At 52.0% G+C, this 20,926-nt stretch overlaps 1 protein-coding gene across 2 annotated transcripts in view; it reads right to left on the reverse strand.

Moving 5' to 3' along the window:
• Window positions 1-393: 393 nt before the first annotated feature.
• The window catches only part of PGPEP1 (pyroglutamyl-peptidase I), a 30,312-nt gene continuing 9,779 nt past the window's right edge, over window positions 394-20,926 (reverse strand). Inside the window, exons 3-5 of one of the 2 annotated variants that reach the window (XM_003942283.4) lie at window positions 16,875-16,991; window positions 14,967-15,199; window positions 394-7,237 (exon numbers count right to left, since the gene is read on the reverse strand). In XM_003942283.4, the coding sequence (XP_003942332.1) occupies window positions 7,045-7,237; window positions 14,967-15,199; window positions 16,875-16,991 (543 nt within the window). In that variant the 3' untranslated portion in view covers window positions 394-7,044. The remainder of the gene's footprint in view (window positions 7,238-14,966; window positions 15,200-16,874; window positions 16,992-20,926) is intronic. The other variant, XM_074384379.1, reaches the window with a different exon arrangement.

Here is a 20,926-nt window from a genome sequence, read left to right on the forward strand (position 1 = left end):
CCTGCCTCAGCCTCCCTAGTAGCTGGGACTACAGGCGTGCACCATCACACCTGGTTAATTTTTGTGTTTTTAGTAGAGACGGGGTGGGAGGTGTTTCACCATGTTACCCAGGCTGGTCTTGAACTCCTGACCTCCAGTGATCCTCCCACCTCAGCCTCCCAAAGTGCTGGGATTCCAGGTGGGAGCCACCACGCCCAGCCGGGCCCCTGATTCTCAGGGAGACCAGTCGGGGCAGAACCCCTCGTCATCACTCACTCAGCACACGGTTACCAGCTGCCCTGAGCCAGCACCACCGAGGACGGAAACCTAGTGACACAGAGTCCCCTCTGCCCCCGGGAACCCGGGCGAACGCCAGTCTCACTCAAGGACACACAGGAAATGTATGTATATTTCAACTGTTTTATTTGCTTTCCGTGGTGTCGAATTTGGGGTCTCCTAGAGCCCAGCCCCAGGCAATCTGGCAGATCCTTCGCTGCCTTGGGGGGTCTGGGACACAGGAGTTTCAGACAAGGCACTGGCAAAAGTTCCGGGTGGTGGGGGGGGAGTCAAGGGGTCAGGGAGAAGCCACGCTAAGGCTGGAGGGACCGGGCCCTCCTTTGGGGACAGAAAACACAGTCACCTTTGGCAGGGAAGGGTTTTTTTCCTAGGGAGAAATTTAAGACAAGATAAAAACCTGAGATGTTGGAGGAGCCTCCAGAAACAAGCTGGTGCTTCCCTGGGCAGACGGAGAGTGAACTTGGCTTCCAAACGCTGGGGGCGGGGCGGTGGGGGGCGTTGCAGGCCCTCAGCCGGGCTCAGAGGCCACAATCCTTGGCGAGCAGAAAGCCCAATTCAAATCCCTCTGTGGGATTTCCTTGAGACAAAGTGTCAGGACACAAAAGCCCCCCCAGCCCCCACCTCTGCGAATGGCCTTTGTGAGACCCTGGTCTGGGTAGTGAGGAGCCACCGCCACCGCCCAGTGACCCGTTCCCGTCTCCTTTTTGTGTGCTGTGTGCTCTGTGAGCGCTGGAGAGGCAGGCACTTCTGTGGGTAACTGGGGGGAGACAGAGGAGGAAGAGAAAGGCAATTTGGGGGAGGGGGAGCAGTTTGGGGCGGGACTAGGTCCCTCAAGGCCTGGGAGTCCCCTGCCACTCAGCTGGTGACAACTGTCCTGGAAACCAGGTGACAGTCTCTCAGCGGGTATGTTCAGTGTCCACCCGGGAATGAGCTTTCCAGACGTGGGTGCTGGGCAGCGCCTGCCCCTCCAGCGGCCAATTCTGCCGAGGGTCTAAGTGGAACCCCAGCCATCAGCCTTCCTCCTCACTCCAAAAACAGGGACGCTTTCCCTCCCAGCCAGCAGCCCCAGGCCCTTATGAGGCCCAGGGAAGGGACATTTAGTCCAGGTCATTAAAACAAGCGCCTCAAGTCAGGACGCTGAGGACGGGCGGCCGCTCGGGGCAACCTGGCAAAGGACCTGCCTCCTCAGCCATCATCAGCACCCCACGCCGGCTGCAGGATCACGCCGCTCCCAGACGCCTCGGATTAGAGGCTGGGGCCACGGAGAATGGGGCTTTGTCTGGCTCTCTCCGAAGGGGACTTCTAGGTTCAGCCGCGACAAAAAAGCGGGGGGGTCAAAGGCCAACAGTCGAGACGGTGGCAGCCAAAAGGGGGGCTGCTGTGAGGGGCAGATTTCCACGAGCCGCCACCCTCCACCTGGTCACCTCCCCCTGGCACGGGCGTGCGGGTGTCAACACATCAGCGGATCTCGCTTCCAGCACAAACGTCCAAGACTAAAAGGCATCTCAGCTCACTGCAACCTCCGCCTCCCAAGTTCGACCTCCTGCCTCAGCCTCCGGAGTAGCTGGGATTACAGGTGCACACCACCACTCCTGGTTAGCTTTTGTATTTTTAGTAGAGACGGAGTTTTGCCATGTTGGCCAGGCTGGTCTCAAACTGCTGGCCTCAAGTGATCAGCCTGTCTTGGCCTCCCAAAGTGCTGGGATAACAGTCACAAGCCACTGCGCCTGGCCCTTTTTTTTCCTCTCTCTTCATTTTGAGACAGCGTTTTGCTCTGTTGCCCAGGCTGGGATGCAGTGGTGCAATCACAGCTCACTGCAGCCTCCACCTCCCGGGCTCAGAGGAGCCTCCCAAATCAGCCTCCCAAGTAGCTGGGACTGCAGGTGCTCAACACTATACCTGGCTATTTTTTTTTTTTTTTTATTTCTGTAGCGATGAGGTCTCGCCTTGTTGCCCAGGGCTGGTCTTGAACTCCTGGGCTCAAGCGATCCTCCCATCTCGGCCTCCCAAAGTGCTGGGATTAGCCCCAGAACCATCTCCAGGACATCCTTCCTTGCCGAGAAACTACTGCCATCCGGAACATCTCCTCCAAAGACCTGGCTCTGAAGGGGAAGCTGTGATTCCGGCCCCTGCCCAGCCTTTCCAAGTGGCCTTAGGCTTGCGCCAGTCCTTGACTGGAGCAGGTGGGCCCCAAGCTCAGCCTATCCACCTCGAATTCCTGCTGCTGCTTTTCTTTCCTTTCTGCTCCACCTTATTTTTCAAGCTATGTCTCCACATACACGTCACTGACCTTCTTTGGGAGGGGGATGGGGTACTAGGGGCCCAATAAAGGAATAAAAGTCCATAGTCTTGGGCATCTTAAAAGAGATGCCATCATCAAGCTGCTCAGGGCACCAGGTGCCCCGATCACTGTCCCTGCGCCCCCGCCCCCACCTCTGCACCCTCCATGAGGGCTCATCAGGCAAGTCCCCCAATCACTTCTCACCCTTCCCCCCAGCCTTCCCATCACACCCCTCAGCCCGTCCTTCCACCACTGACACTCGCCACGTCCGTTCCACTCCCCAGCACCTGCCAAGTCCCACTCGCTCTGCAGACCCTTTCTATGCCACCTGCAGCCCCCACCCCCGGCTCTGAAAATGACAGGGGAGAGGAAATGGGACGTGGTCCCTACCTTCTTGCTCTTGTCACCAGGCTGGAGTGCAGTGGTGCGATCTCGGCTCACGGCAGCCTCCACCTCCAGGGTTCAGTCAATTCTTCTGCCTCAGCCTCCCAAGTAGCTGGGATTGCAGGTGCGCGCCACCACACCCAGCCGACTTTTGTATTTTTAGTAGAGAGGGGTTTCACTACGTTGGCCAGAATGGTCTCCATCTCTTGATCTCGTGATCCATTGGCCTCGGCCTCCCAAAGTACTGGGATTACAGGCGTGAGCCACCGCGCCCAACTTTTTTTTTTTTTTTTTTTTTTTTTTAAAGACAGGGTCTTGTCCTGTCGCCCAGGCTGGAGTACACTGGTTTGATCATGGCTCACCAGTGACGCTTCAACCTCCCAGGAACAGGTGATCCTCCTGCCTCAGCTTCCTGAGTATCTGGGACCACAGGCATGCACTGCCACATCTGGCTAATTTTTGTACGTTTTGGTAGATATGGGGTCTCTTACTGTATTGCCCAGGCTGGTCTTGAACTCCTGGGCTCAAGGGATCCTCCTGCCTCAATCTTCCAAAGTGCTAGGATTACAGATGTGAGGAACGACACCTAGCCCACATGAGGATATTTTAAGCTGAGATCCCACAAAGGTGGAAAAACACATCATAGAGTGCATAGATGAGTTCCACTAAAAAAAAAAAAAAATTCTAAAAAAACTCAGCCAGGTGTGGTGGCATGTGCCTGTAATCCCAGCACTTTGGGAGGCTGAGGTGGGCAGATCACCAGGTCAGGAGTTTGAGACCAGACTGGCCAACATAGTAAAACCCTGTCTTTATTAAAAATACAAAAAATTAGCCAGGTGTGGTGGTGGCACCTGTAATCCCACCTACTCAGGAGGCTGAGGCAGAATTGTGAGAACCTGTGAGGCAGAGGTGGCAGTGAGCAGAGATCACACAACTGCACTCCAGCCTGGGTGACAGTGCGAGATTCCGTCTTAAAAAAAAAAAATTAGGCTGGGCGTGGTGGCTCACGCCTGTAATCCAAGCACTTTGGAGGCCAAGGCGGGCGGATCACCCGAGGTCGGGAGTTCAAGACCAGCCTGACCAACATGGTGAAATGCCGTCTTTATAAAACAAAACAAAAAATTAACAATGAGAAAACTAAAATGAGCCAAATGCTGTGCATGATGGGGAAGGATGAGACGCTGCCTTGACTCGGTGAGGGAATGTTAAACGGCTGCAAGAACGTGAAGATGACATGCACACACTCGACAATGAGCAGACAGTAAGTTACATCTCTAAGGAGCTACGTCACACAGTGCTTTAAACACAGAGGTGAAATGAGGACAAAAGGTAAGTGTGGAGCTGGGGCAGGGGCTTAGCTCAGTTCAGGCCTGGTACACCCCCTCCGCATTTTGCCCCCATCTTGGCCATACCCGTTTTCTCTTCAGAGGCCCGCAGACCAGACCTTTGAGGAACAGGGCGAGAGGAAGCCTGAAGTTATTCTCCACGAGACCTCTGGGGGATCCCCGAGTCTTGAGTTGTTCCCACATCCAAAAGAGGCCACATGATCCTCCTGCCTCAGCCTCCCGGGCATCTGGGACCACAGGCATGCACCACCACGTCTGGCTAAGTTTTGTATGTTTTGGTAGATGTGGGGTCTCTGGCTGCATTGCCCAGGCCAGTCCTCAACTTCCCTTCACAGATGCTGGGGGGACAGAGGCAGTGATGTCTGCTACACTGCAGCCTTCTCGGGACAGAGAGCTACCAGGGACGTGGAGGGGGCATTTCCAGCAAAAAGAAGGCTGGTGTGGAGGGAACAAGAGTCCCTACTCATTTCCACCTGCTGGCCACCGTCCACACCCGACGCCAGGTGCCCACGGCAAGGCGCCTGCCAGCATCCACCTCCCCCTCCAGAGAAAGCCCAGCACTTGGAAAACGTGTTTCACAGAAATCCATCAACCCAGTTCCCAAACGCTATAGAAGAGCAGCAGAGGCAGGAACCACAGTCAGCATTTGAACTAGAGAAGGAAGGTGAACGCTGAAGAAAACAAAACAGAACTCTCAGCTGTTTTAAAAAAGAACTGGTCTGGGCACAGTGGCTCACACCTGTAATCCCAGCACTTTGGGAAGTCAGGGAGGGAGGATCGCTTTGAGTCCAGGAGTTCAAGACCAGCCTGGGCAACATGGCGAAACCCTGTCTGTATAAAATACTTAAAAATTAGCCAGGTGTGGTGGTGCATGCCTGTGGTCTCGGCTACTCAGGAGGCTGAGATGGAAGGATCACTTGAGCCTAGGAGGTTGAGGCTGCAGCGAGCCATGATCACACTACTGTACTCCAGCCTGGTCAACAGAGTAAGACCCTATCTCTCTCTCTCTCTCTCTCTCTCTCTCTCTCTCTCTCTGTCATACATACACACACACACACACACACACACACACACACACACACACACGCAAACCTAGATGGTAGGAAAGCAAGATCAGATTCCACTGTGCCACACTCAGGAAAACAGTACAGCCACATTTTCCCCCGCCAAAATAGAAAGTGATTTCCAGAACGTGCATTTCACTCAATTGGTTTCACCATGGGGGTCATCCTCTCTCTCTGATGGGTGTCAAGATCTGGCTGAACTTAGAGCACGTGGGGAACGTGACCGTCCTTCCTGCCTGGTACGTTCAAGGTTACGAGGAAGTGAGAGAAAAACGGACTCCTGACTCCTGGGCGAACGTCCAAAAGCAAGGTACATAAAAACCCCAGCCGCCTGGAATTCCTCTTGCTCAGACATGCTGGGACATGCCAAACTCTGCAAACTCCAGCTCCCACGCCTCCGTTTTGTGTCCCCCCCCCCCAACCCCCCGCCATCCCCGCTAAGGAGAATAACAAACTCGTGGCACCAAGATCCTGAAGCTCCAGGCCAGATGGTGGGTTTTCTGCTGCTGTGGAGTTTTACGTATTAAAAAAGAAAAGTCAAAAGCAGACAAAATCCGCCTTCTCGCAGGTGGCCCGGTCTCCGTGGCAACAGCTCACAGCTCGGTGTGGAAAGGACCACGCCCCCTCGTGGCCACACCTGGGGCCGCAGTCCCACCCGTTGCCTGGCCACCGACCCCATGCCTTAACCAAGGAGCCCTCATTTTTGTCCCTGAAACAAACATATGGCATCTGAAGTCCAGTTTTTTTTTCTGAGATGGAGTCTCGCTCTGTGGCCCACGCTGGAGTGCAGCAGTGCGATCTCAGCTCACTGCACCTCCGCCTCCTGAGCAGCTGGGACTACAGGCACGAGCCACCATGCCCGGCTATTTTTTGTATTTTTAGTGGAGATGGGGTTTCACTGTGTTAGCCAGGCAGGTCTTGAACTCCTGACCTCAAGTGATCCGCCCACCTGGGTCTCCCGAAATGCTGGGATGACAGGCGTGAGCCACTGTGCCCGGCCAACATGGCATCTTAAGTCCAATTTTCAGGGCAGTAGGCAAAAGTAGCCTCACCCTGGGGGCGGGAGAAAGACACTTTCTGTTGGCTAAAAAGCCTGCATTTTAACCAAAGGGAATATAAGTTACTCTGTGCCCAAACTAGCACTACTATTTAAAAAAAAAAAAAAAAAAAAAGAGAGAGAGAGAAGAAAGAAAAAAAAAATCATACTCTTTCCCAAGGTGGCCCCAGAAGGGGCCAGGCTGTTGAGCACAGTTCAGGGTCAAGGACTCTTCAAGAGGCTTTTAAACTTCGGAAAAGCCAGTCATGTGTATAAAGTGAATTCTGAAATTCCTTCGCCAACGGACAGGAAAGCAGGTGAGAACTCGTGGCCTGGCCATGGGATCATAGCACCTGGATCCAGCAGAGATCCGCTCTGGGCATCTGGACCCCCCAGGCTGGCCTCCCCGGCCAAGGCAGCTGTGTCTCCAGACGCAGGGAGGAAAACGGAGAAAAAAAAAAAAAATCTTCAGCTGCTTCCCTCAAATCGACCGGCGCTTTTGTAGAGGAGGAGGAAGAGGAGGTGGGCACCTTAGAATCTCTTCCAGATCGGATCCCCCAGCCGAAGAGTTGGTCTCTTCCTGGCCACGCCCCAGGGGGTGGACGTCCCCTCGTGGGGTCCCCAGCAGAAGGAGGTCTTAGGAGACCTGAGCGTCCCTCAGTGTTTGTGGCAGTAGTTGATGCTGCCCTCTGACTGCTCCAGAAGGTCCAGCATCTCCTCGATGATGGCTCTCAGCGCCCTGCCCAGCTGATCGGCGTTGTATGGCTTCCCCAGCGGAGGCACGTGCACGAAGGCGGACCGACCGTGGCTCTGGTACAGAGACGTGTAGTAGGTAAAGTCGCAGAGATATCTAAGCCACAGGGTGTGGCGGGTGAGAAAGAGACCAAAATGGGGTCAGAGGGGCAATCCACAGACCAAGGCGACAGCCCCATCCAAACCCAGGACCCCCACCTCACCAGCAACCCACAAGATGGAATAACGCTCTCCTCCCTTCCCAGGTTGGCGAAGATGAAAAAAAATCACCAGGGGTGGTGGTGTGTGCCTGTAGTCCCAGCTGCTCAGCAGGCTGAGGCGGGAGGATTGCTTGAGCCCAGGAGATTGAGGCTGCAGTGAGCCATGATTGCACCACTGCACTCAGCCTGGGCGAGAAAGTGAGAGGCTGTCTCTTTAAGAAACAAAACAAAAAAAACCCAAGAAACTTGATAGCTTCCAGTGCTGTGGCACATGTGGGGAAATGGGCAGAGAGAGCTGTGGCTGGTGGGAATGCACGCTGGTTGCCCTCCACGAGGAAGGCAATTTGACAGGCTCGTAAAATTATAATCACCCAGACTTTACAACCTGGTATTTCCATTGTTTGTTTGTTTATTGGGACAGGGTCTCACTCTGTCACCCAGTCTGGAGTGCAGTGGCGCAATCTCAGCTCGCTGCAACCTCCGCCTCCCAGGTTCAAGCAATTCTCCTGCCTCAACCTCCCAAGTAGCTGGGATTACAGGCACCCATGACCATGCCTGGCTAATTTTTGTATTATTAGTAGAGACGGGGTTTTACCACGTTGACCAGGCTGGACTCGAACTCCTGACCCCAAGTAATCTGCCCACTTCGGCCTCCCAAAATGCTGGGATTACAGGCGTGAGCCACTGCACCTGGCCTATTTCCAGTTTGTTTGTTATTTGTTTATTTAGAGATGGAGTCACACTCTCACCCAGGCTGGAGTACAGTGGTGCAATCTCAGCTCACGATTCTCCTGCCTCAGCCTCCTGAGTAGCTGGGATTACAGGTGCCCACCACCATGTCAGGCTAATTTTTGTATTTTTTTTTTTTTTTTTTTTTTGAGACGGAGTTTCACTCTTGTTACCCAGGCTGGAGTGCAATGGCGCGATCTTGGCTCACCGCAACCTCCGCCTCCTGGGTTCAGGCAATTCTCCTGCCTCAGCCTCCTGAGTAGCTGGGATTACAGGCATGCGCCACCATGCCCAGCTAATTTTTAGTATTTTTTTTTTTTAGTAGAGACAGGGTTTCACCATGTTGACCAGGCTGGTCTCGATCTCTTGACCTTGTGATCCACCCGCCTCGGCCTCCCAAAGTGCTGGGATTACAGGCTTGAGCCACCGCGCCCGGCCCTAATTTTTGTATTTTTAGTAGAGACGGGGTTTCACCATCTTGGCCAGGCTGGTCTGGAACTCTTGACTTTGAGTGATCCACCCAGATCGGCCTCGCAAAGTGCTGGGATTACAGGCACGAGCCACTGCACCTGGCCTATTTCCAGTTTTTTTTTGTTTTGTTTTTTTGTTTTTTTTGAGACGGAGTTTCGCCCCTGTTACCCAGGCTGGAGTGCAATGGCGCGATCTCGGCTCACCACAACCTCCGCCTCCTGGGTTCAGGCAATTCTCCTGCCTCAGCCTCCTGAGTAGCTGGGATTACAGGCACGTGCCACCATGCCCAGCTAATTTTTTTTTTTTTTTGTATTTTTAGTAGAGACGGGGTTTCACCGTGTTGACCAGGATGGTCTCGATCTCTGGACCTCGTGATCCACCCGCCTCAGCCACCCAAAGTGCTGGGATTACAGGCTTGAGCCACTGCGCCCGGCGATTAAAAATTAATTTTTTGTTTTGAGATGGGAGTTTCGCTCTCGTAGTCCAGGCTGGAGTGCAATGGTGCAATCTCGGCTCACTACAGCCTCCGCCTCCCAGGTTCAAGGGATTCTCCTGCCTCAGCCTCCTGAGTAGCTGGGATTACAGGCACGCACCACAACACCTGGCTAATTTCTTGTATTTTTAGTAGAGATGGGGTTTCTCCGTGTTGGTCAGGCTAGTCTCGAACTTCTGACCTCAGGTGATCCGCCCATCTCGGCCTCCCAAAGTGCCGGGATTACAGGTGTGAGCCACTGCACCCAGCCTAAAACGTAATTTTATAAAGAGACTAATGGAAGCTGGGTGTGGTGGCTCATACCTGTAGTCCCAGCACTTTAGGAGGCTGAGGTGGGAGTATCCCTTGAATCCAGAAGTTTGAGACCAGCCTGGGCAACATGGTGAAACCCCGTCTCTCCTAAAAATACAAAAATTAGCTGGACATGGTGATGGATGCCTATAATCCCAGCTACTTGGGAGGCTGAGGCAGGAGAATCGCTTGAACCCAGGAGGCGGAGGTTGCAGTGAGCCGAGATTGAGATGCTCCACTCCAGCCTGGGTGACAAAGCTAGATGCAGTTTAAAAAAACAACTCAGCCCAAAATCTCCTGAAACTGATAAGCAACTTCAGCAAAGTCTCAGGATACAAAATCAATGTGCAAAAATCAAGGCATTCCTATACACCAATAACAGACTTAAAAAGACAGCCAAATCAAGAACAAACTGCCATTCACAATTGCTACAAAGAGAATAAAATACCTAGGAATACAACAAGGAACATAAAGGACCTGTTCAAGGAGAACTACAAACCGCTGCTCAAGGAAATAAGAGAAGACACAAACAGATGGAGAAACATTCCATGCTTATGGTTAGGAAGACTCAATATTGTGAAAATGGCCATACTGCCCAAATTAATTTACAGATTCAACGCTATCCCCCTCAAGCTACCAATGACCTCTTCACAGAACTGGGAAAAAAACACCCTTAACTTCATATGGAACCAAAAGAGAGCCCGCATAGCCAAGTCAATTCTAAGCAAAAAGAACAAAGCTGGAGGCATCACACTACCAGACTTCAAACTATACTACAAGGCTACAGTAATCAAAACAGCATGGTACTGGCACCAAAACAGAGATATAGACCAATGGAACAGAACAGAGGCTTCGGAGGCAAAACCACACATCTACAACCATCTGATCTTTGACGAATCTGAAAAAAACAGGCAAGGGGGAAAGGATTCCCTGTTTAATAAACGGTGTTGGGAAAACTGGCTAGCCATGTGCAGAAAGCGGAAACTGGACCCCTTCCTGACACCTTACACTAAAATTAACTCCAGATGGATTAAAGACTTATCCAGATGGATAAGACCTAACACCATAAAAACCCTGAAGAAAATCTAGGCAAAACCATTCAGGACATAGGCATAGGCAAGGACTTCATGACCAAAACACCAAAAGCGTTGGCAACAAAAGCTGAAATAGACAAATGGGACCTAATCAAACTCCACAGCTTCTGCACGGCAAAAGAAACAGTCAGTAGAGTGAATCGGCAACCAACAGAATGGGAGAAAATTTTTGCAGTCTATCCATCTGACAAAGGGCTGATACCCAGAATCTGCAGAGAACTAAAACAGATTTACAAGAAAAAAACAAACAAACAAGCCCATTCAAAAGTGGGTGAAGGATATGAACAGACACTTTACAAAAGAAGACATACAGGAGGCCAACAAACATATGAAAAAATGCTCATCATCACTGGTCATTAGAGAAATGCAAATCAAAACTACACTGAGATACCATCTCACTCCAGTTAGAATGGCGATCATTAAAAACTCTGGAGACAACAGATGCTGGAGAGGATGTGGAGAAATAGGAACACTTTTACACTGTTGGTGGGAGTGTAAATTAGTTCAACCATTGTGGAAGACAGTGTGGCGATTCCTCAAGGACCTAGAAATAGAAATCCCATTATAAATCATTCTATTATAAGGACACGTGCACACAAACGTTCTTTGCAGCACGGTTTACAATAGCAAAGACCTGGAACCAACCCAAATGCCCATCGGTGATAGACTGGACAGGGAAAATGTGGCGCATATACACTATGGAATATTATGCAGCCATCAAAAACAATGAGTTCGTGTCCTTTGTAGGGACATGGACGAACCTGGAAACCATCATTCTCAGCAAACTGACACAAGAACAGAAAATCAAACACCGCATGTTCTCACTCATAGGCGGGTGTTGAACAATGAGAACACATGGACACAGGGAGGGGAGCATCACACACTGGGGTCTGTTGGGGGGAAATAGGGGAGGGACAGCGGGGGGTGGGGAGTTGGGGAGAGAGAGCATGGGGAGAAATGCCAGATATAGGTGAAGGGGAGGAAGGCAGCAAATCACACTGCCATGTGTGCACCTATGCAACTATCTTGCATGTTCTTCACATGTACCCCAAAACCTAAAATGCAATTAAAAAAAAAATTAGGCCGGGTGTGGTGGCTCATGCCTGCAATCCCAGCATTTTGGGACCCTGAGGCAGGCAGACCACCTGAGGTCAGGAATTTAAGACCAGCCTGGCCAACATGGTGAAACCCCGTCTCTACTAAAAATACAAAAATTAGCTGGGCATGGTGGTGGGCACCTATAATCCCAGCTACTTGGGAGGCTGAGGCAGGACAATTGCTTGAACCCAGGAGGCAGAGGTTGCAGCGAGCCGAGATTGCACCACTGCACTCCAGCCTCGTCTGAGCCTGGGCGACAGAGCGAGACTCTGTCTCAAAAAAAAAAAAAAAAAAAAAAAAAAAAAATTAGCTGGGTTTGGTCGTGCTACCTGAGAGGCTGAGGTGGGAGGATCTGGGCACAAAAGTTCAAGGCTGCAGTGAGCTGTGATTTTGCCACTGCACTCTAGCCTGGGCAATGGAACGAGATCCTGTCTTAAACAAATAAATAATAGACACGATAAAAATTATTTTTCAATTAAAAAAGGGAAAAAAAGTTCTAAAAAGAAGTCAGTGGTAAGTGGTGGCTCAAGCCTGTAATCCCAGCACTTTGGGAGGCCGAGGCGGGTGGATCACAAGGTCAAGAGATCGAGACCATCCTGGTCAACATGGTGAAACCCCATCTCTAATAAAAATATAAAAAATTAGCTGGGCATGGTGGCACGTGCCTGTAATCCCAGCTACTCAGGAGGCTGAGGCAGGAGAATTGCCTGAACCCAGGAGGCGGAGGTTGCGGTGAGCCGAGATCGCGCCATTGGACTCCAGCCTGGGTAACGAGCGAAACTCCGTCTCAAAAAAAAAAAAAAAAAAAAAAAAAATTGGGTTGGGTGCGGTGGCTCACGTCTGTAATCCTGCATGTTGGGAGGCCAAGGTGGGCAGATCGCAAAGTCAGGAGATCGAGACCCTCCTCGCTAACACAGTGAAATCCCATCTCTACTAAAAACACAAAAAATTAGCTGGGTGTGGTGGCAGGCATCTGTAGTCCCAGCTAGTCACTCAGGAGGCTGAGGCAGGGGAATTGCTTGAACCCAGGAGGTGAAGGTTGCAGTGAGCCGAGATCACACCACTGCACTCCAGCCTGGGTTACAGAACGAGATTCCATTTCAAAAAAAAAAAAAAAAATAGCTGGATGTGGTGGCGTGCACCTGTATTCCAGCTACTTGGGAGGCTGAGGTGGGGGATCACTTAAGCCCAGGAGGTGGAGGCTACAGTGAGCCGTGATTATGCCACTGCACTCCAGCCTAGGCAACAGAGTGAGACCCTGTCTCCAAAAACAAAAATCCTATCCATACATCCAGGCAGTCCTTCCGTCAGCCAATCAACTGCCTTGATCAGTAGCCGCCTTTCAGCTGGACGAGTGTACAGACTAGGGAGATGTGAGGAAGCCAGTGCTGGGGGCGCATAACGCCGTCTGGGGAGCTGGAGAGGCCGAAAAGTCACAAGGAGGTGACTAATGTTGGAGTCGAGACTGGAAAAGAGGGCCGGGCACGGTGGCTCACGCCTGTAATCCCAACACTTTGGGGGGCCGAGGAGGGTGGATCACTTGAGGCCGGGAGTTCAAGACCAGCCCGTCTCTACTAAAAACACAAGAATTAGCCGGGCGTGGTGGCGCACACCCGTAACCCCAGATACTTATGAGGCTGAGGCAGGAGAATCCCTTGAACATGGAAGCAGAGGTTTCAGTGAGCCAAGATCGGGCCGTTGCACTCCAGCCTGGGTGACAGAGAAAGAAAAAAAAAAAAAAAAAGCCTGGAAAGAGGAGTTCTCAGAGAAGGCGTTTTGGGCAGAGGGCATCGGGCTTGCAAAGGCCTTGAGCTCAGTGGTTTGAGGAGCGGCAGGAGGCTGGTTTGTGTGTCTGGAGTGCATGGATGCAGAGTGCGTAGAGGCAGAGCAGGGCGGAGAGGAAGGCCAAAGGCCGGGGTTGGGGTCTTATTCCACTTGCGGTAGGAGCCACAGCGCAGGTCTAAGAAAGGGACACATGCATTTATTTATTTATAGTCAGCAGGGTCTCCCTCCGCCGTCGCCCAGGCTGGAGTGCGGTGCCGCCACCACGGCTCACTGCAGCCTCAAACTCCCTGCTCAAGCAATCCTCCCGCCCCAGCCTGCCATTTTTTAATTTGTTGTTGAGATGGGGTCTCATTATGTTGCCCAGGCTGGTCTCGAACTCCTGGGTTCAAGTAATTGTCCTGCCTTGGCCTCCCAAAATGCTGGGATTATAGGCATGAGCCACTGCGCCTGGCCCTGATTTAAATTTATAGAAGACCTTTTGTAGTAGGTTGAATTGTCTGCCCTCAAAATTCATGTTCACGTGAGACCTCGGAATGTGACCTTATTTGGGCCAGGTGTGGTGGCTCATGCCTGTAATCCCAGCACTTTGGGAGGCTGAGGCAGGTGGATCACCTGAGGTCAGGAGTTCGTGACCGGCCTGACACACATGGTGAAATCCCGTCTCTACTAAAAATATAAAAAAATTAGCTGAGGGTGGTGACGCGTGCCTGTAACCCCAGCTACTTGGTAGCCTGGAACAGAAGAATTGTTTGAACCTGGGAGGTGGAGGTTGCAGTGAGCCAAGATCACACCATTACACTCCAGCCCAGGCAACAAGAGCAAAATTCCGTCTCAAAAAAAAAGAAAAAAGGCCAGACGCAGTGGTTTATGCCTGCAATCCCAGCACTTTGGGAGCCTAAGATGGGCAGATCACCTGAGATCGGGAGTTCCAGACCAGCCTGGCCAACATGGAGAAACCCCACCTCTACTAAAAATACAAAATTAGCCGGGCATGGTGGCGCATGCCTGTAATCCCAGCTACTCAGGAGGCTGAGGCAGGAGAATTGCCTGAACCCAGGAGGCGGAGGTTGCGGTGAGCCGAGATCGCGCCATTGCACTCCAGCCTGGGCAACAAGAGAGAAACTCTGTCTCAAAAAACAAAACAAAACAAAACTAAAGGCCAAGGATGCCGGCAGCCACCCGCGCTGCAGGAGAGAGGCCTGGGACAGACTCACCCTCAGCACCTCCAGAAGGAGCCGGCCCTGCCGCAGCCTTGACCTCGGACCTCTGACTTCCAAGGCCGTTAGATAATATATTTCTGTTATGTGAAGCCAGTTTATGGGTATTTGTTACAGCAGCTCCAGGAAATTAACACAGAAACTGACTGCTTGCATTGGGGTGGAGGCAGCAGGGAGGAAGACTACGGTGGCGGCTGAGGCAGTGTCCAGGTGGGAGATGCTAGGGGCCTCGGTGGGGGCCGTGATGGTGGGGAGAAGTGGGCAGATCCACGAGTCCCAGGAGCAGAACCGACGGCATGCGCTACGTACAGATACTTGGCTCTGTGCATTGTATATACTAAGTACTTGGACCAGAGAGGCCAAGATCAACACACTTGGCTCGTTCTACACCTGGCTCAGTGGGTGGAGGAGGGAAGTCCCCACTCACCCCCACCCCACAGGGCCCTACCTGCCGGCATCCTGTGAGATGGTCACCGACACATCCAGGCCCAGTGTGGTGACTCGCCTGCACACAGCGTCCATGTCGATGATGGAGTCGATGCTTTCAGGCCCGTCCTCCACGCAGCACTGGGAGCCGGGGCAGAAGCGGCAGTTGTCCAGACCCTTGTAGCCCTTGTTGTGTCCGCATTTCTCCAGTGTGACTGTGGTCGCCATGCCTGACACCCCCACGTGCACCACCAGCTGCACACAGACAGGCAGGACTTAACACGGCCTGCCCATGGGATTCGGAGGGGGTCCTCCTAAGGCCAAGGAAAAGGCAGCATCCTCACTGGGCTCTGCCTGGGGTTGTGTTTCTGACCTCTTGCTGCTGGAATAGACCCTGCAGTCACTCTTGCAAAAAGGTATGCCACATAAGACAGGCAAAAATTTAAAACACGCAAGGGTGTTCATGGCAGGGCTTTTTTTTTTTTTTTTTTTTTGAGACGGAGTTTCGCTCTTTTTACCCAGGCTGGAGTGCAATGGCGTGATCTCGGCTCACCGCAACCTCCGCCTCCTGGGTTCAGGCAATTCTCCTGCCTCAGCCTCCCGAGTAGCTGGGATTACAGGCACGCGCCACCATGCCCGGCTAATTTTTTGTATTTTTAGTAGAGACGGGGTTTCACCATGTTGACAAGGATGGTCTCAATCTCTTGACCTCGTGATCCACCCGCCTCGGCCTCCCAAAGTGCTGGGATTACAGGCTTGAGCCACCGCGCCCGGCCAGGGCTTCTTTTTATTGAAATCAAAGACTGGAAACAAGCTGACTAGCCATCCAGGGGGAGTTAGTTCAATAAATAATAAGCTACTATGCAGCTGTTAAATGCCAAGGCAGTGTTTGTTTACTTGTTTGTTTGAAATGGAGTCTTGCTCTGTCACCCAGGCTGGACTGCAATGGCGCAATCACGGCTCACCGCAACCTCCGCCTCCTGGGTTCAAGCGATTCTCCTGCCTCAGCCTCCCGAATAATTGGGATTACAGGTGCATGCCACTACACCCGGCTAATTTTGTATTTTTAGTAGAGATGGGGTTTTGCCATGTTGGTCAGGCTGGTCTCAAACTCGTGACCTCCGGTGATTCGCCCACCTCGGGATCCCAAAGTGTTGGCATTATAGGCGTGAGCCACCGTACCCGGCCTTGTCTGTTTTTTTAAAAGACGGGATTTGCTCTGTTGCCCAGGCTGGAGTGCAGTGGCACAAAAGTCTTGGCTTACTGCAGTCTTAAACTCCTGGGCTCAAGCAATCCTCCTGCCTCAGCCTTCTAAGTAGGTGGGACTCTAAGCATGCACCATCATGCCTAATTTTTAAATTGTTTTGTAGAGATGGGGTCTCACTGTACTGCCCAGGTGGGTCTCAAACTCCTGGACTCAAGCAATCCTTCTGCCTCGGCCTCCCAAACTGCTGAGATTATAGGTGTGAGCCACCACAATTGGCCTGGATAGCCCTTTGGGTTTTGTTTTGTTTTTTTGAGACAGAGTCTCGCTCTGTAGCCCGAGCTGGAGTGCAATGGCACGATCTCGGCTCACTGCAACCTCCATCTCCCGGGTTCAAGCGATTCTCCTGCCTCACCCTCCTGAGTAGCTGGAACGACAGGCACCCACCATCCTATCTGGCGAATTTTTTGTATTTTTAGTAGAGACGGGGTTTCATCTTGTTGCCCAGGGTGGTCGAGAACTCCTGAGCTCAGGTGATCGCCCACCTCCCAAAGTGCTGGGAGTCCAGGCGTGAGCCACCACGCCCGCCTGAACAGCCCCTTCGAAGACAAGGCTGTGGCACTGGTCACGTGATCCGATCAGGGACAAAGCCATGGAAGCCCTCCACATGAATGGTGCCAACCTGTCAGTCCCGATGAGGAAGTGCCGCCCCTTGGCACCACTCACCTGCGGACTGTGCTTCTCCCACAGGGCGGGGATGAGTCTCTGGACTGTCTTGTACTCAACCGGAATCTCGTACACATGCAGGTCCACACTGTCACCCAGGCCTAGCTTTTCCAGCTCCTAGAAGAGAGTGGGAATGCTGTGGCACGGGATGACAGCTCTGGGGACAATGAACTCCCTGGGGGTGAAACAAACGGGCTGCTCTGCTGACTCATTCTGCAGAGTGGGAAGGGGTGTGTGTTGATTTAGCCCAAAGCCCCTCATTTCCTTCCCCACCCACTTGCCTCGAAGTCTCTCTGCATTAAGGTGACATGACTCTAGGGCCCCTGGGGTTAAATCCCAGGCTCCTTGGACTCAGTCCTGCCTGTGTGACCTTGGGCAAGCCACTTAAACTCTCTGAGCCTCAGTTTCCTCATCTGTAAAATGGGAATAACAGAGTCTCAGGCCAGGTGCAGTGGCTCACGCCTGTAATCCCAGCACTTTGGGAGGCGGAGGCAGGCGGACCACCTGAGGTCAGGAGTCTGAGACCAGCCTGGCCAACATGGTAAAATCTTGTTTCTACTAAAAATACAAAAATTAGACAGATGCAAAGCTTGTGGTGAGCTGAGATCGCGCCATTGCACTCCAGCCTGGGCAACAAGAGTGAAACTCCATCTCAAAAAAAAAGAAGTCTCTCCAGTATTCACAAGAGCCAAAAGGCAGAAACAGCCCAAATGCCCATCGACAGATGGATACGTGAAATATGGTCCGTCCATCTGATGGACTATGATTCAGCCATGAAAAGGAATGAAGCACTGATCCCTGCCATGATGTGGATGAACCCTGAAAACACGATGCTGAGTGAGAGAAGCCAGATACGAAAGGCCACACGGTGTGTAATTCCATTGATCTGAAATGCCCAGAACAGGCAAATCCATAGAGACACGAAGCAGATGAGTGGCTGCCAGGGGCTGGGGGAGGGGAGTGGGGAGTGACTGCTAATGGGGACAGGGTCTCCTTTTCGGGTGACAGAATGTTCTGGAATTAGATAGAAATGATGGTTGCACAACAGAATGTCCTTCATGACGTACAATTGTATACTTCCAAATCATTAATTTGGGCAGGCACAGTGTCCCAGGCTTCAGCCAGGGAGGCGGAGGCTACATGCAGTGAGCCGAGATTGTGCCCCTGTACCGCAGGCTGGGCGACGGGGCCCGGCCTGGTCTCACATCACCACGCCCGGCTAATTTTTCTCTTTTCAGTAGAGATGAGGTTTCACCCTGTTGGCCAGGCTGGTCTTGATCTTCTGATTTCGTGATCGGCCTACCTCAGCCTTCCAAAGCGCTGGGATCACAGGCATGAGCCACCACACCTGGCCAAAAGTTTTTTTTTTTTTTTTTTTTTTTTTTTGAGATGGAGTTTCGCTCTTGTCACCCAGGCTGGAGTGCAATGGCGCGATCTCGGCTCACCGCAACCTCCGCCTCCTGGGTTCAGGCAATTCTCCTGCCTCAGCCTCCTCAGTAGCTGGGACTACAGCCACGCGCCACCATGCCCAGCTAATTTTTTGTATTTTTAGTAGAGACGGGGTTTCACCATGTTGACCAGGATGGTCTCGATCTCTCGACGTTGTGATCCACCCGCCTCGGCCTCCCAAAGTGCTGGGATTACAGGCTTGAGCCACCGCGCCCGGCCTTGTTTTTTTTTTTTTTTTTTTTTTTTGAGACTGAGTTTCTCTCTCGTTACCCAGGCTGGAGTGCAATGGCGCGATCTCGGCTCACCGCAACCTCCGCCTCCTGGGTTCAGGCAATTCTCCTGCCTCAGCCTCCCGAGTAGCTGGGATTACAGGCACGCGCCACCATGCCCAGCTAATTTTTTGTATTTTTGGTAGAGACGGGGTTTCACCATGTTGACCAGGATGGTCTCGATCTCTCGACCTTGTGATCCACCCGTCTCGGCCTCCCAAAGTGCTGGGATTACAGGCTTGAGCCACCGCGCCCGGCCTTTTTTTTTTTTTTTTTTTTAAAGACGGAGTTTCACCATGTTGGTCAGGCTGGTCTTGAACTCACGGCCTGAGGTGATCCACCCGTCTTGGCCTCCAAAGTGCTTGGATTACAGGCGTGAGCCACCGCACTCGGCCTGTTTTTTTTTTTTTTTAAAGTACAATTTCCATTTTATTTTTCTCCAGAGAATAGTTGTCTTCAGTCTTTTAAGGACTCAGCTGCTTAAGTGGGTTTTGGTGGGGGTCGTGGGGCTGCACCCACAGGTCTAAATCGGGGTGGGGGTGTTCGGTGCTTGCGGGCCCCACAAGATCGATTCCTGACTACTTTGCTGTGAATTGCACAACTCACACAGTAACGCAGCTTCACCTCCAGCTTGGGAAGTACAAAGGCATCAGAGATGCTCGCTTCAGAAATGTCCCCGACCGCTGTGGCCTCCACGATGTTTCAAACAACCAATTTCTTTGTTTTGCCTTTTTTTGTTTTAAGTTTTGTGTTCTTCTTTTTTGTTGAGACGCCCAGGCTGGAGTGCAGTGGTGCAATCACGGCTCACTGCAATCTCCGCCGCCCGGGTTCAAGCAATTCTTCTGCCTCAGCCTCCTGAGCAGCTGGGACTATAGGTACGTGCCACCATGCCCGGCGAATTTTTATCTTTTTAGTAGAGATGGAGTTTTACCATATTGGTCAGGCTGGTCTCGAACTGCTGACCTTGTGATCCTCCCATCTCAGCCTCCCAAAGTGCTGGGATTACAGGCATGCGCCACCATGCCCAGCCAAACAACGAATTTCTTAATGGCCTTGTCCTTGGGCTGGCATCTGGCACAGTTCATGCAGCGAGTAGGCTGAACGTGACTGCGGCCCTTTTTGGCATGACCTTTGTTCCTTCTTTTCTTTGTCGTCTTGGAGGCACGCAGTGGAGAGAGCAAAAGCAAAGTTCTAAAAAACATTTATGGAGCCGGGCGTGGTGGCTCAAGCTTGTAATCCCAGCACTTTGGGAGGCTGAGGCGGGTGGATCACAAGGTCAGGAGATCGAGACCATCCTGGTCAACACGGTGAAACCCCATCTCTACTAAAAATACAAAAAATTAGCTGGGCATGGTGGCGCGTGCCTGTAATCCCAGCTACTCAGGAGGCTGAGGCAGGAGAATTGCCTGAACCCAGGAGGCGGAGGTTGCGGTGAGCCGAGATCGCGCCATTGCACTCCAGCCTGGGTAACAAGAGCGAAACTCCGTCTCAAAAAAAAAAAAAAAAACATTTATGGCCCCGGGTGCGGTGGCTCACGCCTGTAATCTCAGCACCCTGGGAGGCCAAGGCAGGTGTATCACAAGGTCAGGAGTTTGAGACCAGCCTGGCCAACATGGTAAAACCCTGTCTCTACAAAAACACACACACAAAATTAGCCAGGCGTGGTGGCACGTGCCTGTAGTCCCAGCTACCTGGGAGGCTGAGGCAGGAGAATTGCTTGAACTCGAAAGGTGGAGGTTGCAGTGAGCCGAGATCACACCACGGCACTCCAGCCAGAGTCTCGCTCTGTCGCAAAACAAACAAACAAACAAACAAACAAATCAGCAGCCAGGCGCAGTGGCTCGTGCCTGTAATCCCAGCTACTGGGGCAGACCACTTGAGGCCAGGAGTTCGAGGTCAAGCTGGGCAACATAGTGAGACCCCACCTTGAGAAAAAAACCAAAAAGTCCATACACACCAAATGACACAAAAAGCACAGACAATAAAAGAAAGAAATCGATAAACTGGACTTCATCAAAATTAAAAAGAGAATTAAAATCTTTAAAAGAATGAGTAATCTCTGCCTGGACCAAGCTGGAGGGATTTCCAGGCATGACCCGTGGCGAGACTGTGCGACCTTTGGGCAAGGAGGGAATGGGAGCGGGGGTGGGGAGGGGAGGGAGACTTCTCTGCAAAAATCTCATCACATGATTTTGACTTTTGAACCACGTCAATGTTTTTTTTTTTTTTTTTTTTGAGACGGAGTTTCGCTCTTGTTACCCAGGCTGGAGTGCAATGGCGCGATCTCGGCTCACCGCAACCTCCGCCTCCTGGGTTCAGGCAATTCTCCTGCCT

This window comes from Saimiri boliviensis, chromosome 14 (genome assembly GCF_048565385.1).
Source record: "Saimiri boliviensis isolate mSaiBol1 chromosome 14, mSaiBol1.pri, whole genome shotgun sequence".
Taxonomy (NCBI): domain Eukaryota; kingdom Metazoa; phylum Chordata; class Mammalia; order Primates; family Cebidae; genus Saimiri; species Saimiri boliviensis.